The 25,314-nt window shown below is 38.6% G+C and overlaps 1 protein-coding gene across 8 annotated transcripts in view; it reads right to left on the bottom strand.

Annotated features, from left to right (window-relative positions):
• Window positions 1-9,633: 9,633 nt before the first annotated feature.
• The window catches only part of PARD3 (par-3 family cell polarity regulator), a 462,728-nt gene continuing 447,047 nt past the window's right edge, over window positions 9,634-25,314 (bottom strand). For all 8 annotated transcript variants that reach the window (XM_075704957.1, XM_075704960.1, XM_075704958.1 and 5 more), the window contains 3 exons: window positions 24,738-24,858; window positions 13,591-13,718; window positions 9,634-10,027 (listed from right to left, as the gene is read on the bottom strand). In XM_075704957.1, the coding sequence (XP_075561072.1) occupies window positions 9,634-10,027; window positions 13,591-13,718; window positions 24,738-24,858 (643 nt within the window). The remainder of the gene's footprint in view (window positions 10,028-13,590; window positions 13,719-24,737; window positions 24,859-25,314) is intronic.

Here is a 25,314-nt window from a genome sequence, read left to right as displayed (position 1 = left end):
CTGCAACTTTCTGAGAAGACCTTGAGAGGACTCCTCATAGAAATTTGCCTAATTTCTAACCCCAGAGGCAAATAGACAAAAGAGATGAGTGGGTCTTACCATGGCGCCAGCTCTGGCACCCCCTTTGGTAGCATATTTATCCTGGAGGTGCGAAGCAGCCCTTCTGTTTTCCCTCGCCAATCTACAAAAAGGAGTATTATGCCTGTGTTGAGCTGTGCTGCTTTTTGACTCAGGTAAGAGACAAAGGAAACATACCCTATGGAAAAACATTTTAAAATAAGCTCTCCCCCATTCTCTACAAAATCTAGAGTTGGCTCTAAGGGACAGTTTAGGTTTAGGCTTTGCGACAGGAGAATATGCCCCTTTGGCATCTCGTGTGACCTTCTCTGAACTGTTGCCCAGCATTAATCCACTAAGCACACTATAATGAATGAGTGGGGGAAAAAAAGAAAAAAATAAACTTTTTTTCATTGGTGGCTACGTGGGACTATATTTAAAGAAAAGCAAGCGGTTCTTTCCATATGTTGAACGGTATTCAAGATCCACATGAACATTCGTTTTTACCTTAGACATTCATCAGGAATGTGCTGGCAAATATCACAGGCAGAAAAATTGCTGGAAAAACTGGTCAGGGATTTCTATTATTCAATATGCTTTAACCGTTCTTTGCTGTAGCTCTTTTAATTAAAGGCTATTACTTTGGCATCAGGGTGCTCCAATTTTACCAGAAATCGTGACACTAAATATACCATATATATTATAAGGACACATTCTAAAACATATTAGCTCAGTGGTTGTATCCTTAAATCCCTACAAGTTACAATATGTCAGAAAATCTGGGTTAAAAGGGTTCGACAACTGAAGCCTAGTCAAAGGGAAACAGCAAGAGAGCTTTATTTTACTGCCTGCTCTGACAGGTCACTGGATTTTGATTATGCAGTCAGATATGGTATTCATCCCCTTGATAATGAAAGGTGGTTCGAAAGAAAAGGCACGCAAGACAGCTTTTGGTCATTGTCTGCGCTATTTCTAGTAATCCTCCTTGCTGTCTAACTCATGTGTTCAGGAAGGATTTGGGCCCGTGGGGTAAATGGAATTGAAATCTCTCAAGAGGAAAAAATGATAAGGAAACAATGTGTACTTGCCAGCATTTTTAGGAGAAGATGTTTAACAAAAGAAGCAGCCTGTATTCTGTATTAGATTACTGCATCGCTGGTTGTATTGCTTTCATTGCTGCCCCACAACGCCAACTCAAGACAATAGAAGGACTGTTGATGCTTTCCTGGCTCCTTGCTGAAACTTTACCAGCCGGATCTGAATACCACCGATCAAATGTCATAATAATGCAAGTCCCTCACCATTTAATAAATATACATGGTATTTATAGGGAGATAAACCCTTAACCACATTACATTTATGGTCTAGTATGGACTGAGAGAACACACGTGGTATAACTAGGAGATAGATCAGCCGCTCTGTAACATACCTTTTTTCTTTTCTTTTTTTTAAGATCTGCAGGGCATGAAGTCAGATTTCCAGATGCTCCTTCCCAGCCTGAGTCCTGCATCTCAAACCTTCTACAGCAGAGGACATTAGTGTGAAATTCACAGCATACCAGTTAGTTCAAGAGAAGTGCAACAGTTAAGTTAAATTAACATTATTGCAACAGCTTCTTCTGTGGCAATGGCAGCCTACAATACAGGCAAGGCAAGATAGTTCCCTGCCCTGCTTTCCTCCCACCTTCTGCTTGGGGGAAAGATGTCCTGTTACCAGCTTTGACTCAAAGCTTCTGAGGAGCAACTATGACAGTCGTGTTGGCAGAGTGTGGTGGAGCAGAATTTTATATCCACCCTCATGCAATTAAGAAAAAACACAGCTCAGTTGTCCACCTATGGACAGACACAGCTAAGTTGTGCAAGTCTTCAAAAGCGCTAAAGACATGGGTCAGCTAAGGTACAAATGTTTCCCTTGTACACGGAAGGAGCAAATGTGCTTCATGCTCATGCTTACCACGGTCCTGCACCCTCCACCTTCACTCAACACCTTTCCAAAGGGGCTGCACTGGGTTCACAGAGTTGCACTTGTTCTGCAATGCCAGAGGCATAACAGTGGGATGTGCTTCCACCATGGCAGTGTGTAGAGCTCTGTTTGCCATTTGTATTTATCTGCCCAAATCTTCTCAATCAGTTTTACAGTTGTTTAGCTCCAATCACTGTAGACTGTGACATTTAATATTAAATACTCTTCCAACATTCCCATATTAATAAACACAAACAGTGAATCCTCTCTCTGTTGTAATAATGATTTCTGGCATCATTTAAAAGTGTGTATTATTATGCCAGTATTAAGAATTGGTACAGCTTCATGCAATGCTGGAATATATATCCAAAAACTAATTTACTTGAGTTGTAATGTTAGGATTATCCTTCTGTCTTTCATGACTGATGCTTCGTCTGGAGAATGCTTAATGTTTTCTTGTCAATGAGTGTTAACTCAAATGAATTATTCCAATCTGTTTACTTTGTCCCTTTCTAACAAACCCAAATTATAATTAAAAAGAAAAAAGAAATGCAAACAGCATTAAAAACCTAGTATGACAACATTGTGTAGATTTTTCTACTCTTAAGTCCACATCAATAAGCAATTTAACAATAGGAGAACTCTCAATGGGAGACCAACAGATGAAATTATTGTAGAGCAGAGCCTTGGATGAAATTTTTTCTTTGCTCATGTAATTGCATGCAGCCATCCTTGTGTGAAATCCCCCATCAGATTACAGGGTTTGTTGTATGTAAATTGAAGACTAAATGCTTGGTAGCACCTTTCAGCTCTGCAATGCTGGAAATGAGTTTTTTAATGGGAAATTAGATTAGTAATATTTTAGTCAACAAAAATGCGGAAAATTTCTGCATAAAGATGAGAAAATTATTCATGCAAACTGACTTTAAAAAACAAGAATGAGCAATTGTAAAATTCCGTATACTACTATTCATAAAAACTTCTGTGCATTATTTTTTAAACAAAGAATGGGATATTCAAACACAAATTATTTCTACTCTGCTGGCTGTAGTATTAACTGAGCTTTTGGGTAGCAACAGGTTGCCTAGTTCAGTGGCTTCTATTTTTAATATGATTTTATACAGTTCTCAAAGTAAGGAACAATATGTGCAAAATTACAATGAGCTCAGTCCAGATTATAAAATAGACTTTTGCAAACCATCAGCCAGGCACTAAAACAAGACATTGCCATTTCCAGTCCCTGTTATGCTGCGCTTGATTAGATTAACCCTCGGTGAGTTTCAGATGCTAAAGTGAGAAAAGACTTAGACTTAAACTTCCTCTGCAAATGCAAAATTCCTCTAGCATGAATTTTCCTTCCTTTATAGCCCATAGCCCAGAAAACAACAGATCAGGTATTAATAAATTAACAATATTATTTCTAAACATTTATTAAAATGGTTCTTGCAGTTTGGGTTGGACCATAAAGGAGAGCCTGAATGTACCATACAGTGAGAAAACTGAGGAAGACGTGTCATGGACAGGAACCTACAGATGGTTGGAAGAAGGAAACAAAACATACATCATCATTAGACACGAAGTTTTACGCAAATACACTCCTGTTCCTAAGATCCTACTGGCTTTTAATAGCCTGGCTACAGCTGAAGTGTTACAAAGCTTTGCACTTGCCCCCAAGGAAGATATAAAATGTGATGGGTACCCAGAAGGGGGGTCTCAGACTTCAGCAAGTTCTAAGTGGGAATAAGAATTATATCAGTGGAGCAGTGAAAACTAATGTCTTCTCCAGCTTGCTGAACACAAAGGTGATAACTGTTCTGGGCTCCTGGCAGAAGGCTGTAGCTCCTTGAAATCTCTTATAATTCCTCTAGATAGTTCTTCAGCATCAGTGACCATGGGAATGTATTTCACATTTCCAGAAGAAAGAGATCTCTCTCTCTCTCTCCCTCTGCAAATGCTTTAAAGAAGTAGCTCCTTAGTTAAATGAAGAGATCACTTTAACTGCCAAAGGTAGCAAGCCCCAGCTATTACTGGTTCCAGCAATACGCTCTGTACTTTCAAATGAGAATATTGCTGGGACTAGGAATACATCTAAAATGGGACAGTCGTGCACCTGTTGCAAAAATCCGTATAAACCAACTTTAAAAAAGTTCCTTTCACACTGAAAAAAACCCCAAATATTTACTAACTCTTACTGCCAACAATAGTATTCTGTTCTATGTAGGATAAAAACTAAACACAGTTCCTAGTCCCAAGGACTGACAATCTAAACACAACCCAGGGAAACCCACAGAGGCAATAATGGAAGGACAGTAAAGTTTCACTTGTTGCGTTGTTAATTCACATCTTATGGGCTACACAGTAGAGTCGATGTCTAGGAGGGTCACGAGTTTTGCACTGAGGTTACTGCCAGCTAGTTTATCCCTTTTTATACCTTTGGGGCATAAAGGGGGAAAAAAGGCAATTAACTACCAGTGGCTGTAATGGTGACAATAGTCGAAGGGAAGTGGAGAACATTTCTGCTCACATTTTACTCGTCTCCCTCACTCTTCATTTCTTTCCTTATTCTCCTAAAACAAAGATTACTCTAACAAACAAGCAGATTAAAATTGGATAACTGCAGCTATTATCACCTGTGGCTGTCATCCCTCCCTCTCTGACAGATGTCACTAGTTTTCAGCTCAGTGTGTGAATGTAAGCCCATTTCAGACCTTGGTTGCTCTAAGATGTGCAGCTGAAAACAGTATTTCAGGAGCCAATTTGCAAGGGAAGAGGGTCCTGGCATCCTTTGGAAGGGCACAAGCAGCTTCCTCTTCCATCCGGCTGTCTTTAAACCACAGTCACGTCTGTCTGAGCTCTGAAACCATCAGCCATTCAGACAGAGAGTGATACTTCTAAGCGATTATTATTTTTTTCACAGTAGATAGCATGTGGCGGGCATAAATATTTTCAAAAATTGCCTTAACTTTTTTTTCTGCAAAGCTTGTGGGCTTGATGTTTTTCTTCATCTCATTCAGACAGTACTCTGTACAGTCCCTACAACTGCCTGGGAAGTGTGCACTGCACACAGAATAGAAATCAAAGCCATATTCTTCAGTCTCCTTTTGTGTAATCCCAACCCAAGCTTCCAGCCTCAATTTTTAAAATGTGATTAAAGTGTAAATTACAAAAGATAACACTACTCACAAGGACAGAAAAATATTAAAATAAGTTTGCAAAGCTGAGAGTGAAATATCAATCACCGGCAAGAAGCAGCCTAGGATATGAATGAATTCCATATCATTTAGAGAAACAAATAAATGCAACAGAATTAATCAACAGATGTAAAAGAGAGTGTGATGCTGATACAAAATAGAAGAGATGTGTGAGAGGGCATGAAACAATAACTATGTGCATCAAATCATCAGCTGGTTTCTGCACAGATGGAAAAAACTCTGAAGAAATGCTACAAGATTTTTTGAAGAGGGTTTCAAACTGGACATGAATTAAAGCAAGTTAATCCAGTCTGTGCCCCCCCAACCCCCTTTCACAAAGTCAGTCCCCCATCCTGGATTTCTGACTCTCACTCTTCCTCTGCCAAGTTAGGGCTGAACTTTAAATTGAGTCTGGAAGGCCAGGGTGTGGTGTCACAACAGCAGCATAAAAAATAATGAGGTTTTTTTTCTGTGTTTGCATTCCTGACAGATTCCTCACAATTCCTATGAACTAGACTGAGGACTCAGGAGAGAAGGATGTAGAAAGAGTCAGGCACAGCAAATAGAATTAGGAAATATTTTGAAAATAGACTTGCAAGCCAGGACACGCAATAGCCAAATTCACTTTAAGTCTTAACAGCACAAGTTCAAAGGTTTGAATTACTCAAGAATATCCTGTGTTTAGCCAACACTGCTAATCTGGCACATCTCTTCCTTGTCTGGCCAAGGTTTCTTCCCTTCCCTTCTCCACATAGCCAGCACAGATAAATGCAATGTTACAGACACTCATAAATGGAGTGAACATGAGCAAAACACCAGCACAGCTTTGAAAGGCAGGCCATATATCTACAGTCATGATGGGTTTAAATTTTGTTTTGTTGTTCTTCCTGCTGTTTGCCAGCAATAAATGGCAATTGTACTTTCCGACCATGTTCAGCTGGGCTCTATACCATTTTTGCCGTTTTTCATGGCAGAGTTCTCAAAGACATATATTAAGCTATCTGGCCCAGGCAATAACTCACTAGGGCTGCATCCTTGTTTCCAAGGAGGCCCTATGAGAAGAGGGGAAGTAGGCTTTTTTAGAAAGGCAGCGGTCCTCTGCATTAGTAATATTAAACTTTCTTATGGAATTTCAATAGCATTAACAAATTATTTTGATAAAATACCATCAGGGTTTGCAGATGGTTTTTTTAGGGTTTCAACAGACAAAAATATGCAAACTTTACACCCACTCCTCGATGTTGTAAGCTCCCTTACAGTCTGTCCTGTGACCATTCTTAAATACACTAATGTTACAGAGTTAATCTGATAATGGTAATGCATCCACAAACAAATTACTGCAGTAACGTAGTTAGCTCAATTAACTTTTGAATCTATTCACTATGCAGAACTAAAGGTCATTTTCTATTAAAACATCTCCCTCCCACTTCCTTATCGCCCTTTGCAACTTGTGGGAGTTAATATTAGAAATCCTGTCTACGCTATGTCAGGAAGAAGACAGGATGACGAAGCCAGAAAAAGGCCTTATTCTTTGCTAACATAACACAGACATGGCCCGAAGAGAACATCTGCCTTCTTTCATGAACACATCTAATTATGGCAAATTGTTAACACCTTGAAGAGGAGTTTCATAGAAGGGTAAACTTTAACATATGCCATCCTCACATGTAAAACATCCCGTACTTCATACTTTTCCAAACATACGCCCTTTTTCCTACAACAGTTTATCAAAGACTTTATTTTGAAAAGGACTTCAACCTGTTTTCCATTCCTGTGGATGCATTTTTTAGTGCTTGCAATTATTTGCCTGTCCAAATAATTCCGTAGAAATATCAAACTATGTAATCTGGAACACAGTCAGGAGATACGACAGCAAGGTCTGCAAAACTACAAATGTGATTATTTCCCCACTTATAACTGCAAGCCACTACAATTTAGGTCTGTTCCAAAATCATGCCTTTAGAATTTTGGGCACCAAAAGCTGCCTGTCCACCTTGCTGCTCCTACTACTCTTCCCCTTGAGATCCCACACTAAAGTCACAGTGAATAATTTGACACTATTATTGCCATGGCAACAGCCTGATGTCATGCACAGACAGAATTATGATTGACATTCCTGCAGTATCCAACAAAAGGAGGAATGAGGGGAAGCGGGAGAAAACCAGACACAGCTCCAATACTAATGGGGGAAACAGAGTATCACTGGCACTGTAAATATTGCTTTATTCATAAATCTGCCTTCTCCCATTTTTCACTGTGTCAACATTCCTGTGAGGGGCTCCCATCAGAGCCCAAAACACCCACTCAGAGCAGAGGGGGCTTCCTCACACATGCCCGGATTTGGCCAGAGCACAGCAGGTGCCCTTCTCCTGCCGGCACCCTCCTCAGGGAGGGGACTCCATGCTATGGCCCAACAGATTTTTGCCACAGAGGTTAGTCTTAAGAATGCACCTTTTAAATGTCACAGGTATGGCCTAAAATAACATAAGACATTAGACTGACTGTTTTTTCCCTCTGCGGATAGACTTCAGGTGTTCAGCTGGGCTGCAAATCTGTTCTTTTCTTTTTCCCCGATATTTATAAGCGCTCACAGAAAGACACACGCAAACCATTAGGAACAGGATAAACCACATCTGTTAAATATTTTTTAAAGTCAATGTCTGCAGCAGTTCTCATAAGGGTCTAGCGGCAATACCAAGACGAGGATGGAAACAGTCGTTTATTCTAAATTTCATATGTACACAGAAAGCCATTTTACACAGTTTTGTAAATTCTGCGTAAAAGAGCTATTGTTATCCAATGTCACTGTGCTTACACTAGTAACAACTTTTAAACATGGCGTACATTATTAACAACAAAAACTGTTAACAAACAGGCATAAAAGACACAGATACGTGTGCTGATATTTCACATATATTCTAGAAACAAGTTGGCGCAAAAATAAAATGTGCCAGTAAAAAAAAATAGGCGTTTTTTAAAATCACTCAATACATGATTTTCTTTCTTGGTTTCTTTCTTTCCTTTTTGTACACAATACGCTGAGATCCTTTCTCAAGCCTTTTCACATCAGGATTTGCAGGCACTTCAGCAACCCAGCTATGCTTTTTACAATACATGAAGTTCGGACCAACAAACATAAAAACAACTGCTGCAAAAGAAATTCTCATATCCCATATGCACATTCAAATATTACTCACTGCTAGGGCAATCTTTTTTGCTTTAGTTATTTTTGGATACTGACATGTTTTCAGGATGATGTGTAACAGTTTGTCTGCACTTATCTCTCATTCATATACTTAAAGGTTTATTCTTAATGTAGCATCACGATGCAACAATACAGTATACGGAAGCACAAGGCAATTGTCCACAAAGCTTCACAAATTGTAAAAAGACGAAATTGTTTTCTTTTCATTTTTTTTGACCCAAAGAAAAACTTTGATTTCTTCTGCTCTTCCTTCAAGTTATCTCCAAAATTTGCCCAAAGACAACTGTGTATCAGATGACCATGGGATAATACCTTCCCTAGTTCTCTTCCTAGACACGAGTGTCATATGACCAAATTCATTTAGAAGTAAAGCAAAGCAGAACTCAGTTGTATGTTTGTTCATAATTTCCCATCTTTAACAAAATAGGAAAATGTACTTATCAAGGGCTTGGCTGTAACTGTATAAATAGTCTCTCTCCAATTATTTTATTTGTAATGGACTGTGTATTAAGATTATAAGGCAATTGTAACAAGACTCTCAGGATAACTGAAAGCTTAATATTGTTTTGCTCATGAGTCAGGATAAAGGTTTTTTTAATAAGCTCAGAGTGGGGAGAGAGAGAACAAAAGAGTGCATATGTGCATAATAAGAGAAGGATAGTTTTTCAGCATATAGACACTTAAATATTGATCAACAAAGACTGGTAATGACTCCACCATAAAACATCTTAGAACTGCAACTGTGATCCAGAGTAGAGCTAAGCCTTATCCACTCAAGAGTTGATATGTAACCCTCCTCCTGACCCGAGAGAAATAAAAAAGGACATGTCAATGCTTCCTTCAACCTCAAATTAATTAATTTTATGCCACAAAGCTGCATGTTGGTGTAATAAGTCACTGCAAAGTAAACCACATTACAACAAATCCTAGTAATAAGCCATTGACAACTACTGGACTGGGCTATGGGACTCAGTACGCAGGGGCGGTGTTGCTCATTTCCGCTATGATTGTCAAATGGTGGAACATCCTTCCATGAACACTTGAGACAGAATGGCAAAGACATAAGGTCCACCAATGCTTTGCCCATATTTTTAAAGGCACTGAAACAGACAATGGATATACTCCTTAGTACCATCAGTTTAATAAGTTTTCAAAATATAAGTCTGTATATGAAAATGTTCCTTATTGCATGATAAGTTGATCTTCATTTTCTTCACCTCAAGAATAAAATGGTCTTCCCTTTTCTGGTGTTTGCAACCTGTTCAGCCTCGCTACCTGAGATGGTGAAGGCGGTACATCTTGCCTGAAAGGACCTTTAGGAGGGGTATAATTAGGGTCCTGAATTTTCTTATATGAGTCATAGTTGCTAGGCCCTTCAGAAGAAGTTTTTTTTTTCAGTTGTTGTTCTTTCCGCCTCTGCTCTTGACGGAGCAGTTCTTGTGTTTCCAGCATTACCCTGGCATTGAAGCCATGTCCCCCCATATAGCCATTCCTTGATCCCTGGTAGCTGGAATATCTGGGATTTTCCTTTGCAGTCTGGAACCCTTCTCCAGGGGAATAGCTCTGCTCCCAGGAGTCTTGAGATACAGAACTGGCGTTTTTTCTGCTTTGCCTGGAATAAAAAATGGAAGAGGCTTTTAAGACAAATGTTCTGGTTTCCCTTCTACTGTTACTGACAGTCCCTGGAAAGAAGGGTGCTTCTGCAGTACCATCAGGTTTCCTCCAGCTATAGCATTCTTCAGAATTCATGTTCTCTTCTGCCTCAGAGGCATCTTGCCTCTTTTGTTGGGAGAACATTTCCTATAGAGTTGAACTGTATTTCTAGGCCTCTCGAGGAGGAATATGCCATGAAAACCCATCCAGTGCTATAACAACCATCATGTTCTTAAGAAAAAAGTGCTACAATTCAGTTGCAGACTAGGAAAGCCCATACACATTGCTGCCCTTCCTAAGAAACCAGATAAAAGCCAGCACTTGGAAAGTCACTCATGAAAGATTTGAATCTTGTCTCACACTTGATTAAAAATGCAACAGGCAGATCATCAAAACACTTGCTCTAACACTGCACAAGTCAGAAGATAAAGCTCATTATTGACAGGTAGTTGCACAGATGAGAGTTTCTTCCTCCCATTTCCAGAATTAAGGAATTTCATGCTATCAGGACTGTTTCCCAGTTTTCTATAGCTTTTATAAAAGAAAAGGCAGAGATACCTTTCTTGCTTATCTTCTGGCTCCATGGGGCAGATAAATAAATGAAATACATATCGGAATTACAAATTCTTATCTCTCTTTACAACAAATCATCACATTATTTTGAAGACAGATTATGGTTTTGAAATAGCTTTAATTTACTATCAAGCTGCTAGATGCTTTTATGAATTTAAAATAAGATTGTTGATGATAAAGTAAAACAATTTTGTGCTGTAGCTTGTGCTGCAGCAAAAGAGATACCCACTTCGCGATTAAAATGAGTGTACGAGAATCAAGCAGTAAAAAAAAAAAAATATATTGCGACATTAATCAATAAGAAAATCATTTAGTTGTTTACATATGGCTTGGTTTTTCATGTCAACACACATGACTCAATGTGGCCTCATCCAATGAATATGCAGTGGAAAGACAGGAGACCTGGAGAATTTTTCTACCATTAGTGAAAGTAACAAGTCACCTAATGTTTTTGTGATCTTCCTTCCACACATATAACTTGAAAATGACCATATCCACCTTATTTCATAATAGATTCTGAGACCTCTGGATAAAAATTGTTATTCAGGATGAATGTAAATTATAGCATATATTACCACATAATGTAAATTCTTATGCAAATTTTTATAGCTGTTCTTGGTATTCTCATATCCAACTTTGCCAAAGAAATGATGTTTCTGAGCCATGTTTTATCACTCCCTGGAACAAGAGCAAATTGAATGAACCTCTGTAGGCTACGAAACTGTCAGGTTTCTGATCTAGAGTAAGATAAATTTTAAGTACTAGAAAATTAACTTGGAGTTAAACATTGCTTTTACAGTTTCACGTGGGACAAGAGGATGACTAGTTGAACGGATTTAATTTACTGACTGTTTTCTGGTACTTTTTCAAAATTAGTTGGCCCACTTTCACTGTCTTTCTGGGAAGATCCTTTAAAATTGACTAGAGTTTATTTGCCTTCAATACTAATGATTTAAATGTACAAAGGGGGAAAAAAAAAAAGAGGTCCCCTAGAGACTATACAAGATGAAAAGCAACAAAGCTCAAGAATGAAGCCAGTGCACAAACTTTAATCATTACAAAGCCATAGTTGCAACATTAAGCTTGGGACCTAAGTTTCAGAGTAAGAGTAAGATTTCTTTAAAGATCAGTGACGGAGTTACAAACAGTTTGTAAACAGTTCTTTGTAAAGCTGAAGAACTGGATGTCCCAGCTTGTTATAGGAGTATTGTGGTATCTACAGCACTCAACTTTAGCCCAAGGTCCTGAAATTCTGTCTGCTCTCAGCACAGCTCAAATACCCAGAGTGCTCAAAGTCATTAAGTTACCATTAATTACTCAGTAACATGCATTGCTAGCTTGCAAGTAATTTCTTATGTTGAAAACCACATTGAGTGAAGTTCTCAGTCACTCTTTTCAAAACAAGCATTTCTATGACCCAAAACATTATTTTCCAAATATCTTGTAGATTAATTTTCTCGTTACAGGTATTAATTTCTGCCACTGGAACTGCATTACAACTGACTTCCAGGTTTTAAATACTATCAGTGATTGAGCAGAACACAGGAAGTGAGTTTCAAGAACCATAGATTTAAAACTAAAAATAACCCTCCCAACTTAAAAGCATCACTAGCATCTGTGCTATTCCACTCAATCTGTGCATTGCTGGGGCTAGCAAAACTGAAAGAGAATTTCTCATGAAAACCAATACGGCATTAATAGGGGTGGTCACTTCAGAAGGGATGTAGAGATAAGAAGCAAAGGGAATATAAAGATTTTCAAAATTACAAACTACCAATCTAAGAAAACACAGTAACTTTACATTTTCCTTTCCCACCTTCCAAACCTAACAGAAAAATTCTACACCGAAAGGTGTTATAGTGTGTGAAAATCTGAGAGATCTGTTTTATTTTCAAAGATGTGGGTAGGATAAGAGTTCATGATTAGATAACTTTGATTATGAAGCTTCTATTTGTTTCAAAAAAAGAGTTATGATACTCTTGGTAAAGCACACATTGTCACAAAAATATATTTTCCACTCCATTTCCACATGGGGCACAAAAAATAATACAACCTCATTGGAAGAAACAACTAGAATCAAGGAAAACTGACACCAGCCTCCAGTGTAAAGGATTCTCCATTCAACCATTGCCACTGATATTTGAAAATGCAAAGAATATTTGCATAATCCTTAACTATCTAATTAATCTATATAGCTAAGCATAATGCTTAGATATCTAATTTACAATACAAGTTGGGTAAATGTCTAATATTTCTTAAAGCTAAATATCAAGTAAAAGACATTTTGCCCAAACAGCTAATTTAAAAAAAAATCTAAGATTTTTTAAAATAAAGATTTGTTTAGACAAAAAGTGTACTAATTTTCAGTATTCCATTGCTAATGACCAGTATAATGATTCAGTATTCCATTGCTAACTTAGGAGAAATGTATATACTGGAAATTTGGAGGCCCCTGATTTTTCGGATAGAGTTTCTCAGTTCCATATTCTTTTGTTTGAGGTCCTGAGATTTTTTTTTCCTTTTAAATTTTTTCTCTGTATCAGCACCACAGAGACAGAATTTCTATCCACTGAGGCATTAGGCAACAGAAAAAAATAGTCTGACATGTCAAAAGGGGACAACCCATGTCATGCTTGGGAGACTTTTGTAATTGCAGAAAATTAGACTGGATTGTGTCCCACAAAGAATAGCTTTGTTTTAATGTCTCAATTCTGTTGGGTGCTGAGTGTCATCAAATCCCACTGAAATCAGCTCTGAAGTAATTCTCCTAAAATAAACAGGTACCACATGCTCTCAATTAAGAAATTTCATGCCTCTTCCACACTGAATACATTCCACCTTATATCAATGCTAAACAAAAGTGTCTGCACTAAGCACAACATTTTCCTTCCACAGACGAAATTAGCTCCAGGCTCATATACACTGAATAGCTTCAGACAGTTACCATACCTGGGTAATGAGCTGTACTGCCGCTGAGCTTGCTGGAAACTCTCTCTTTCTTCTTGCCGCTGCCGCTGCATTTGAACCTCTACTGATACTGAGTGTCTCCCACTCTGTGAGTACGTCTTGGTGCTTGGCTACAAAATGAAAACGAAAATGTCTTAAAGCAGAAAAATACCCACAAAAGGGCTACCATTTAAATTGCTGTTGTACACATACACTTGTATTTGTTTCAACATGCAGTTCAAGTAGCTCTTTCATAATAATTACTTTAAATTCTGACCCATAACAGTGTCATAGAATCATAGAATCATAGAATCGTTTAGGTTGGAAAAGACCTTCAAGATCATCCAGTCCAACCATTAACCTACACTACCAAGTCTACTCTAAGCCAATCAAGGGTAGACTAGACTAAACCATGTCCCGAAGTGCCACATCTACCCGTTTTTTTAAACACTTCCAGGGATGGGGACTCCACCACCTCTCTGGGCAGCCTGTTCCAATTCTTGACCACCCTTTCCATAAAGAACTTTTTCCTAATTTCCAACCTAAACCTCCCCCGATGCAGCTTAAGCCCATTTCCTCTCATCCTATCGCTAGCTACTTGGGAGAAGAGACCAACACCCACCTCACTACAGCCTCCTTTCAGGTAGTTGTAGAGAGTGATAAGGTCTCCCCTCAGCCTCCTCTTCTCCAGGCTAAACAACCCCAGTTCCCTCAGCCGCTCCTCATAAGGCCTGTGCTCCAGACCCTTCACCAGCTTCGTTGCCCTTCTCTGGACATGCTCCAGCACCTCAGTGTCTTTCTTGTATTGAGGGGCCCAAAACTGGACACAGTATTCGAGGTGCGGCCTCACCAGCGCCGAGTACAGTTGTCCTGTGTTACAGATTCTTTTTCTGACCTACCTAGGAAAATATTGGTCCAGAATGGGTTGTGCTTTTATAGTAACACTGAAATTGAAATTAATTCAGTGGAAAAGACCTTCAGACACTGCAAGTTAGCCTCACCATGGTAATGCTATGTTTTATGCCATACTGAGGGTCTGAGGGAGGAGGGAACACAGCAGCTCTTTCGAACCTCACCGGTACACTCAAGCGATGCTCTCCCTTAGTGTGGAGACATCCTATTTTGCTGTTGGTCCAGACATGCACTGCTCTCTTTTCTGAGAGACAGGGAAACATTTTCAGGTTCAATGTGATCAAGTAGATAAATTTAGCAAGTCTCTTGTGGACAATGGGGAATCCTGTATCTCTGAGAAGGATTTTAGATCACATCTTAATGAGGTGACAATTTGAAACTTTGAGGCCAATACTAAAAGGACTTGAAAATGGATGGCCTTTCTGGGAACACAGAGCATTACCAGTCAAGATCTTGCAGAATGGCTGGATTCAAACTTTGGATTATGGAAAAGTTTACTTTTGTAGAGATACCACTTTTCATTTTACATTACTACTCTCTTCAGATTTTGTGATTTCATCTTGCAAAATAGGGTACCACAAAAGTCAATGAATGTTATGGGCTTTTCTTGTTGTTTTAATGGTAAGGTTTCATCTAACAAAGAAACAGAATATTATTTTCACTCCTGAAATTACCAGTTCTATTCAAAACACATAAGTCTAATCACTGGGAGGTTAGGGAGCGTAACCACTTGGCTGAGCCTGGGACTGAAACAGCTTGTCTCAGACCTGCTTTTGTTAAAGCATTTTCCCCCTTTTTATCTGTGCCTTCCCTCAAAATGAACATCTCTTTTGTTTTTCGCTGTTATAATTTCTGCAGCAGAAAAAATATCATAATGGCTGACAAATATCTGCAAGATAAAAGGCTTTTCAAAAGCTTCATACATTGAAGACAAGTTTTAGAAACTAGAAAGTTGTCATTTGTGACATTAACTTCTCCTTTGTCTTACTTACTTGTTGAACTTACTTGTTGAACTTAATTGTTGAACCTCATGAGGTTCAACAAGGCCAAGTGCAAGGTCCTGCACCTGGGACGGGGCAACCCCCGATATCAGTGCAGGCTGGGGGATGAAGGGATTGAGAGCAGCCCTGCGGAGAAGGGCTTGGGGGTACTGGTAGATGAAAAGCTGGACATGAGCCAGCAATGTGCGCTTGCAGCCCAGGAAGCCAACCGTATCCTGGGCTGCATCAAAAGCAGCGTGGCCAGCAGGTCGAGGGAGGGGATTCTGCCCCCCTGCTCTGCTCTGGTGAGACCCCACCTGCAGCACTGCGTCCAGCTCTGGGGCCCTCAGCACAAGAAGGACATGGACCTGTTGGAGTGGGTCCAGGGGAGGGCCACCAAAATGATGCGAGGGCTGGAGCACCTCTGCTACGAGGCCAGGCTGAGAGAGTTGGGGTTGTTCAGCCTGGAGAAGAGAAGGCTGCGGGGAGACCTTATTGCAGCCTTTCAGTACTTAAAGGGGGCCTATAGGAAGGATGGGGACAAACTTTTTAGCAGGGCCTGTTGTGACAGGACAAGGAATAATGGATTTAAACTAAAGAAGAATGGATTTAGACTGGATGTAAGGAAGAAATTTTTTACAATGAGGGTGGTGAAGCACTGGAACAGGTTGCCCAGAGAGGTGGTAGATGCCCCATCCCTGGCAACATTCAAGGTCAGGTTGGACGGGGCTCTGAGCAACCTGATCTGGTTAAAGCTGTCCCTGCTCACTGCAGGGGGGTTGGGCTAGATGACCTCTAAAGGTCCCTTCCAACGCAAAGCATTCTATGATTCTATATGGTGAAGTACCTGCAGGTATCCCGAAACACAACAAATCTGAAACAGGTGTACAACTTTCAGAAACTTCATTTTCAATAACAATACACCTCAGACAGAGCACCAGGCTCAGCTCAGAATTTAACGGATAGATAGAATTTGGTGAACAACTGCCTTTCCCCTTATGAGAAGATTATTGTGCAAAAGAATCAGAATGTGAAAGCATAGGCTATGAGTAACAGAGAACTTATTTAAGAGAATCCTTAATGCAGCATTGATGTCTACCTCAGAATAGATTTATTCTTTAAAAACCTCAGTAAAACAGTATTTCTAGTGAAAAATACTTTAGGAATGGTATGATGAAGCAACAAGTTGAGAAAACAGAATCGTGTGTCAGCCTTGTGGGAAATTTTCTTAGAGATGAATAAGCTGTACATATGTATGTCCAAACCAACAACCCCCATGGAGATTTCCTACTATATTAAATAAGGGCAACACATACAGAGCAGCATTTCAGTTATTGCATATGTCAACATTTCTAACTTTCTTGACTTTATTGAGAGTCTTCTGACATTTGGTATTTTATTGAAGGGCTCAGCTTATGGAAGTGAGTGATTACCTGAAAATCACAAGATTTATTTGTGAATTCTCTCTGGTGTGGTTATAAGCAGCTTACAGAGAACCAGAGGGATACTCAGAAGTTCCCATCTCAACTTGTCCATAAGGAATAAAAATATTTAAACTAAGATTTTAGAGCCAATCTCCTCATTCCATGGGTTCCACTTTAACAACATTGGAAAGCTTGCATATAGTTGGTAAGCTACATTATGTCATATGTGAGAAAGTAGTTATCACAGATAAAACATGAAATCAGAATTGCTTCTCTTTATTTGAAAACGGTTTCACTTTTTTCCATTCACTGTAAATATAACAGATTAAAGGACTTTACAGCACAGGGAATGGTTAAATTATCAAACAGGTGGAACTAGAATTGAGCTGCTGCTCTGTTTAGATTTACACAAGACACTAAAATGCACCATGTAGAAAGCATGAATGCAAGTACATGCCACATGTGCAGATAGCTGAAGTTACCACAAAACCTTTACTAAAGAGACAGAGGCTTTGAAAGCCCTAATGGACTACAAAGGGACTAAGATCACAACAGAGCTTCAGAGATAACTGGGTTTTTTAATGAACACAGGAACCAATGGTTAAATAGAGGCAGGGGCTATCACCCCCTCTCTGCCAGCTGTAGCGCATGCCCAGATGACTGTATCTGAGGATTCAGGTCTGGATCCTCAGCAGTTCACAAAGAATTTAATCTAATGGACAGCATTTATAATTTGATCAGTCTAAAGGCAAACATCTAAAATCCATTATCTGATTTTCTGAAGGTACGAGTACCTGTATGCCCTGTTAAATTAAGTGGATTTCCAATACTTAACTAATCTAGAAAGGATACTTATTTACAGTCCTGTCTGCATGTTGTTCGCATCTACAATAAGCTATTCATATAATCAAATCTGCTTTCAAGCATCCAAAAATATGGCAATGAGACATAAAAATATTGTCTGTACGTAACCACATATTCCATAACGTAACATATATACACACAGACAGGTACACTCAACACTCTTATTAATGAAAAGGCCTTTCCTTCAAATCTTTTCATTAAAAACCTCACTGATACCCTAGTGAATGCCCTTGATATATGGTTATGATGATATAAAGACTTAACATATTCCTTTTTGGATCCTTAACTTGTTCAGAAAAATGCAAAACTCCATACATTAATTTATCTTTTCAATATGCTTTCAATTAAAGTATCTAAACCAAAAATACTTATAACATAAGTAACCTTAGTCTTCAAAAGCTAGTTGGTAATTTTGTCTCAATCCCCAAAGTCTACTTGTATACATATATGTTTATATAAAATACATACACAAACGCACATCTATATATGCATATCCCATCTATGTCAGCACAAAACGGAGGTAATTTAAAAAAAAAGTTGAACTATTTTCATATCTTTCAACAGCAACAAAAAAAACATGTATAAGGAATACACATAACAGTAATTTTAACACTGATATCAACACAAGGCTAAGTACAATTATAACAACCTGAAATCATCCAACAAACCTGCCAACAGCTCGGTCTTCATAGTACAGATTGATAAGAACTCTGGCCTTGTTTGCAATGAGATGTATGACAAGTATTGACCTTTTAAATCAGGATGCGGTCAAGGCCACAATAACAACCAAGGCTGCATTATACAAATAAATGTATGTTCATGTCTTCCACAATACATTTAAGTGGCAATGATAGTTATTGCATCCAGCATTGTTAAGCAATATTCAGCACGTAAAAATGTGCTTTAATATACATGAAATTACATGGCTCTCTTCTCAAAGAGACATTAATTTAAAACCAGGGCTGCAAAGTTAAAAGTTTCTACACGTTTCTCACTTTATCCAAACAACATTTTTTTATTTTACACACAATGTACCCACAGCCCACGTTGCACTGACCACTATCAGCAGTAAAGGGCAGTATGTTTTCAGGGTAAAGGTCCCTCCTCTCTTTCCTAGCTATGCCAGTGGCTGTTCACACAGTTTCCTTCCCTGCAGAGTGGCCTTTCTGCCCACAGAGGGTAGCTCAGCATGGTGGCAGCACGGATCTTCCATGACGGGCACAGATCAAAGTTGCCACAGAATTAGAGAGAGGAGATCATGGGGGCGATCCAGGGCACTGGCTTTTCAGGGAGATCCAACCGTTCAGGTGACGGGAGATCCACCAGTTGAGGTGACACACCTATCTCACAGCCTACTGCCATAGGGAGATGCTGTCAGAAATGATTACTCAAACTCATAGAACTCCTTTGTGCTGATAAAGAAATGGTTAATAGGGAGACTACTAAAGGAACAAGTCACTTAGTATTTTCCCAGTTATTAAAAAAGACCATTATTTAATATTAAAATAAACGTGCTAATTTTTTTCCAGATTAAGCTCTGTGTTTAACCAAGAAGTTTCAAGTTCATCCAGGGAAGTTGGTATACACAAGGCCCCCCCAAAAATCCATGGTTCTTATAGTTCAGCACTAATTAGAAATAGATAAGATTAAACGACCTTGCCTGCTTTATGTGTAAATGTACTTGGCACAGATGACAGACAATCCAGTAACTGTGGGTATCAAAATTCTGAATAATAAAAAACATTCAATGGTTCTAGGAGATGTCCTTGAAAACTATTTTTACTTCCACCTTTCTGTTTATGTTGCTATGGTGAACAGAACGTATAGCAATATTTCTTTTTAAAATTGCCAACAGGTATGTGTATTAATTCAAACACCATATAATACGAAAATCCCAACCCTTTGTGTATCTTTCTATGGTGTATTTGTAGGAAGCTGAATGGCATGGTATGGGACTAAGATTTCCATTCTGTGTATAGCAGCAGCAGAAAGAAAATCTTCAGTGTGGTAGAAACAAACCACTTAGAGAGTCCTGAAATTCTGGCTGGGGTATTTACATGCACTGCCTGCCTGTGAGCTATAAACAGGTTTGTTTGCAAACTGAAATTATTTCATTTCTTTTTAAAATATTCTATCTTCATTTTCTGTTTCACATAAATTAGTAGATTGAAACTAGTGTGGGAAAAAGTTTCAAATACAAAATTTTAAAGTCAGACCCTAAATCTTGGCAAGAAGTTGCTGGTATTTCATGAAATCCTTCGCAGGTTTGGCACAGAATGGATATTAACTACACAATTGAAGAGAAACTACCTGGGGAGAGGCTAGCCTGCATAACTTCAGTTTCCTCTCTGAAACAGACTGGGGTAGGAGAAACAGCAATCTAGCTCCCATGGTATTCTTTGTCTACTGCAATGTTCCCTGAGATATTGCCTAATATCTTGAATAAAATATCCTGAAAGAGACTCTTGAGATGGATTTTTAACAGAAAGATTTAATATACTACTTTTCTTTCTTATTGATGTGTTGAGTAGTTCTACATAATTTACGACCTGATATAAACTTTAAAATTTTTGTTTTGAATATAGTCTGTTGTTCATTTTTCCAGGTAAAATATGTTACAGTGGAAGTTACAGTGATAAAAATCAGGCTTTTGTTTTTCTAAAAGAATTTTAGATTATTTAGAATTCATTATGTCTTTGAATAGGTCAAGGACTTGAATACAGGGATAAAATACGAGTACCATAAACAGATAAAAAGAATTTTTTTTCTTTAAAACTGTCCTCAAGACAAGATCTACATATCAACACACAGCAGAAAAAACAAGCATAGTCCCTAAATTTTCTGAGCATTTACCTATCAAGCCATGCCTAAGTATGTTATTAGGACCTCTGGAGTCTTTCCTCTATGAAAATCATGCCTTTATTTACTTTTCACAAATTTGTGCACATAATTAAAGCTATACTCAGACGAGTCAGGTAGTATATTTATTTTGACCCAGTTAGCTGTTATCTTTAGAAAAAAAAAAATCTTTTTATTTGACTCCTAAATATTTAAAGTAGAGTTTGCTCAGCTGCTCTCTCGATGCCAATTTTCTCCCACCATCCACATAGATTTGGGATGACTGGAGAAGAATGTATTTCTTATGAAATTTGCCACTTTCCATTTTTAGCACTGATTTTTTTATTAAAGATGAAGAAAGAAACCACCAGCTTTTGTCCCTCCTGCATCTTTGTAGGGTTTTTTGATAGTCGATGTGCTTCTACAAGCAGGACTGGCAGGCAGTTGCACTGTTTTCAACAGATTTAATATGCTCTATTTAAATTGGATTGTTCACTCCCATGACATTTAGGGCTATAATGCTGTGACTTTGTTACTGAAGGTGGGGATCTGTTAATTAAGATGTGACTAGGCAAAAATACAAGATATGGAACAAATTACAGCCAAAATCCCCCAAACTCCAGGACTGGTGCAAGCAAGGATGAACCTCAGCAGACCCAATACTATCCAGAAAAGAACAAAAACTAGATACTCAACTTTGGTACCGAACAGAAAAATCAGCCCCAAAAGAATCCTGCATTGGTATAAAAATGTCATAGCAACAGCAAGGGCCTTAAATATTAGCAGACATACTGTGATTCCATGCAATTCTACATGCCCAGATACACATTTCTGCTAACTCTGACTGGAATAAACACCAGCAGGATGAAAATGAATTAATCATACTTTATGTTATTTTCCTTTTTATTTTTTTCCCCATGTAACATTAGGCATGCAGTGTTGCCCTTGAAACCCTCTTGTAACTTTGTTTTTTGAAACGTGAAAAATAAAAAAGCCATGTAAAAGAAAAAAAATTATGAAGCCTGAGAAAGTTATCTTAAAATAAATAAATGCAAAAACTTTTTCCATAAAGCTTTGACTTAATTGCAGAACTAGCGGGTTTTAGAGATGGCTCGATGTTGCGACAGTTAGTTGGTTATTAAACCTTAACAGTGTGTCATTCAAATGGCCTTGAGCAGAAATGTTATGCTGCTTAATAGACAGTCTCATCTCATTCCAGTGCTATATCACTTTTTGTGTCTGTTAAGCTGCCTGATGCTGTATGAACACTCGTAGGCAGTCAAGTATTTTGTTTACTGGCAGGGCAACCACATCCAGGCAAGAAGTCCAGCTCTGTCGCATTGCTCATCTACAGAGAAATAACCTTCACCTGATGGGAAGAGCCAGAAAGGGATGGGGTCAGGCGCCGGTCTCTCTGCCATGGGTATCGTTCAAAGCCAGCATGATGTAGTGCTCCACGGCACAGAGATCTGCCTCCAGCCCGTGGAGGAGACCGACGACATTTGTCACAGGTAACCGGACTTCTGTGTCACAGGCCATTAATGGTCTGGGATGGATTGGAGTTGGTGACGTTCACAGGATCATTTTGATAATATAGTAGAGCATTTCTGAGCTATTGAGCTCCTCTGAATATCCTCAGAGCTGCCAGATTTCCATCAGTATCCATTACTTACACTGCAAACTTTGTGTTCATTTACACTTCTTTAAAGTAACCAATAGTCCAACATCACATCAGCACTTTGTTCCCTATCCTCCACCCTCCCATCATCTTGTTAATGAGAAATGCAAACTACTTATCACCTCATAGCACACACATGTCCGTGGATGTTTTTTTTTCTCTCTTTCTATCCAAACCAGGTCAGAGTTGGCTGCTGTCATGCGACTCAGAGGCTTCTCTGGATGTAAAGCCTCTTGTTTATGTAGGTTGTGCAAGCCATCTCCCTCAGCTAAAAACACACTTTTCAACAATTGTGCACGTACAGGTGCACTTTTCACTGCTGTGGTTTGTAACCAACAGCTTACAGATAGAGAAGACTGAAAAGACATTGATGAATGTATCTAAGTATTTTCCTGCATATGTATTATAAACCACTTTTGCATTTTTTTGTGTCACTGGTATTTAATAATACATCTGGATCTGTTTTGAGAGTGTGTCTTAACAAAGTCCATAATTTTAGACTAATATGTTAAAGTAATACACACGCCTGAAGAGAGAGGGTTATGGCTCCTTAACACCGAAATGACTATGAGCTGCTGAAATGGATGAGATCATTGCTTTATCCTTTCCAAGCACTGTGATCTTGAAAGGCTGGAGTACACGATGAAAAAAAAAATATAATTCAAAAACACCCTGGGGCAATTTTTTTTAAAGTACATATGTAAAATAAAACATTTGGTCACCTATGTATTTAACAACAGAGCAGCTCCTACAAAAGCTACAATAAGCTTCAGAATTAATATTAATACATTAAGCTGAATTAGTCACTTTGAGCTCATTTGCATGATCTGTAGAAGGGGAGTAAACAGAGAGATCCCATTTGTTTGAATAAGAGAAAAAGGAAAGGTCAGTGTTCTGACCCGCAATTTAGGAAATTATTCCATTCCTAAGGTAATCAGCCTGTCATCCAAATAATTCCCTCCTCACTCATTACAAGAAACTATAATAAAAGCCAAGTTGCCTGTCTAAAGTTGCTATGGCATTTAGATATACAACAATCTGGCCCATGACCTTCAGTAGTCAAGTTCCCAAGTCTTCAAGAGTGCAAGTTTTTCTCATACACAGTTTTCCCAAGAATGCTGCTCAAATCTCTCATTTGGAGACTAAACAGCAGTTGATATGCATAATGGAAAGTACCTCCTACACCCAGCCCCCTTTCACTGCAAAACTGCTATACTATAACTGTGATGAGTTATCACATTATCTTCACCACATCAAATCGAAAACATCTGGTCATAAAAAAAAAGTTTATTTATTCAATTTCAGAGAAGGTTAGAGGTTTTCTAACATGGGAAAAGAGAAGCCTATATCCTGATACAGTATGTTAAGCAGCGTTAGGTCATTTAGGGATACATTTACCTTTGTTCCTCTCCATGCTGCATGTCAAAAATACCACAGGTTCAAATTGGTGAGTTTAAGATGGACAAAGACACAAAGATGCAACAAAAGCCAAAAAATCTTCTATATCCAGCACAATAGGCAACCAAAGATGTCATATGCATTATGATGTTACCTAGGTTGTTCTCAGTGACTTCGTACACACAGATGCTGATCTTCAGCTATTTCTACCTTGGTCTTGTGTGCATCATAATGCTAAGTAACAATAACCCATCACCTACACCCACTTTGGAGGAAGCTCTGAGAGATTCTACTGCTGTCATCATACAGCTCCCACTTTTTTGGGAACACAAGCAAATTGTTCACTGCCTTTATTGTGGAATTGTAAACAAAAACACAATAAAATATTTGTCCCATATTTAAAGGATCCTAATTTAGGATAGGTAATTGATTAAAAAGCAGCACTGATTCATTCAATTATGTTAAACAAGATAAGCACATAGATTTACATAATTGTATCACATCACTAGATCAGATTCAACAGGATTTAAATGATCAATTAGGACGTATATCTCGAGACAGAACTGTCTTGGCTAATATAAGTGGCAAAGGGGTGTGAAGCATGCTATTATGCATCTCTCTTCTTTTTTACTGTGAAAATACATAGCTCTTCCTCTTAAGGAAAAGAACTAATCACAGTGATATTGCTTCAGAGAAAAAACCATTTACAAGATTGCATGTGATCTCTAAATTATTTATCGTTAGTATGTGTTTTATCCTGATCTTCCTAGAAAATTTCAGAAAAATGGATATTGCCTTTGAGGCAAAAAAATCCAAGTAGTAGCTCACAGAGTTGAGGGTCTAAACACAGAGAAAATAATGCTATATACACACAGGACAGATGGCTGAAGAAATATAAAAACTAAATAAACATCAACAAACTAAAAATAGGGGTAACAGAAAGGGCAGAAGTCTGGAGGCAGAGGACCCTGTGTCCCTGTCGCTTTCCTCCTGACCAGCCCAGGGACAGTGGGAGTTAGGCAACCTTTCCAGATTTGATGGACTCCGTACACTTACCCACGGCTGCTCAAAACTGTAAGTACGTCTCCTGTCTTCCACGTCCTCATCTTGCTTTGCTTGCTGAAACTCTTGTCTCAGACGCTGTATCCGGTCATGATTGTTAGGAGTTGATCTGTTGCTAAAAGAGGGAGTATGGACATGATCAATATACTTTGGAACTGCCATCTGTGACTAATTTCTTAGTAAGGGACTGCTACTACAGTGCAGGAGTACAGACTCAAAAATTTCCATGCATTTAGTACAAAGATCTGTAGTTTTTTAAAGATGATTAATGCTGTTTGACTTATAAAGAAACTTCAGATAGCGTAAGGATAAGACACATGAGGCTTCTCCTAAAAATCATCAGAAGTTGCTGGCAGCTTTTCAGTCTATGTTACTCCTAGAAATGAAGAGGAATACATGTGCTAGTGTCAGAATTAACATAAACAGAAATTAAGAGTAAAGTCCTAATGATCTCCGCTACTGAATAAACATGAATGATTCTTTTTCCCAATCAATAAACTGTAGTACTGTCAGGTCTTTATTCACATCATATTCATTACAAAGTCTGAAGGCCCTACCTATAAAAAATTTG

The sequence above is a fragment of the Pelecanus crispus genome, chromosome 2 (genome assembly GCF_030463565.1).
Source record: "Pelecanus crispus isolate bPelCri1 chromosome 2, bPelCri1.pri, whole genome shotgun sequence".
In the NCBI taxonomy this organism is placed as follows: Eukaryota; Metazoa; Chordata; class Aves; order Pelecaniformes; family Pelecanidae; genus Pelecanus; species Pelecanus crispus.
This window is presented reverse-complemented; position numbering and strand designations above follow the sequence as displayed.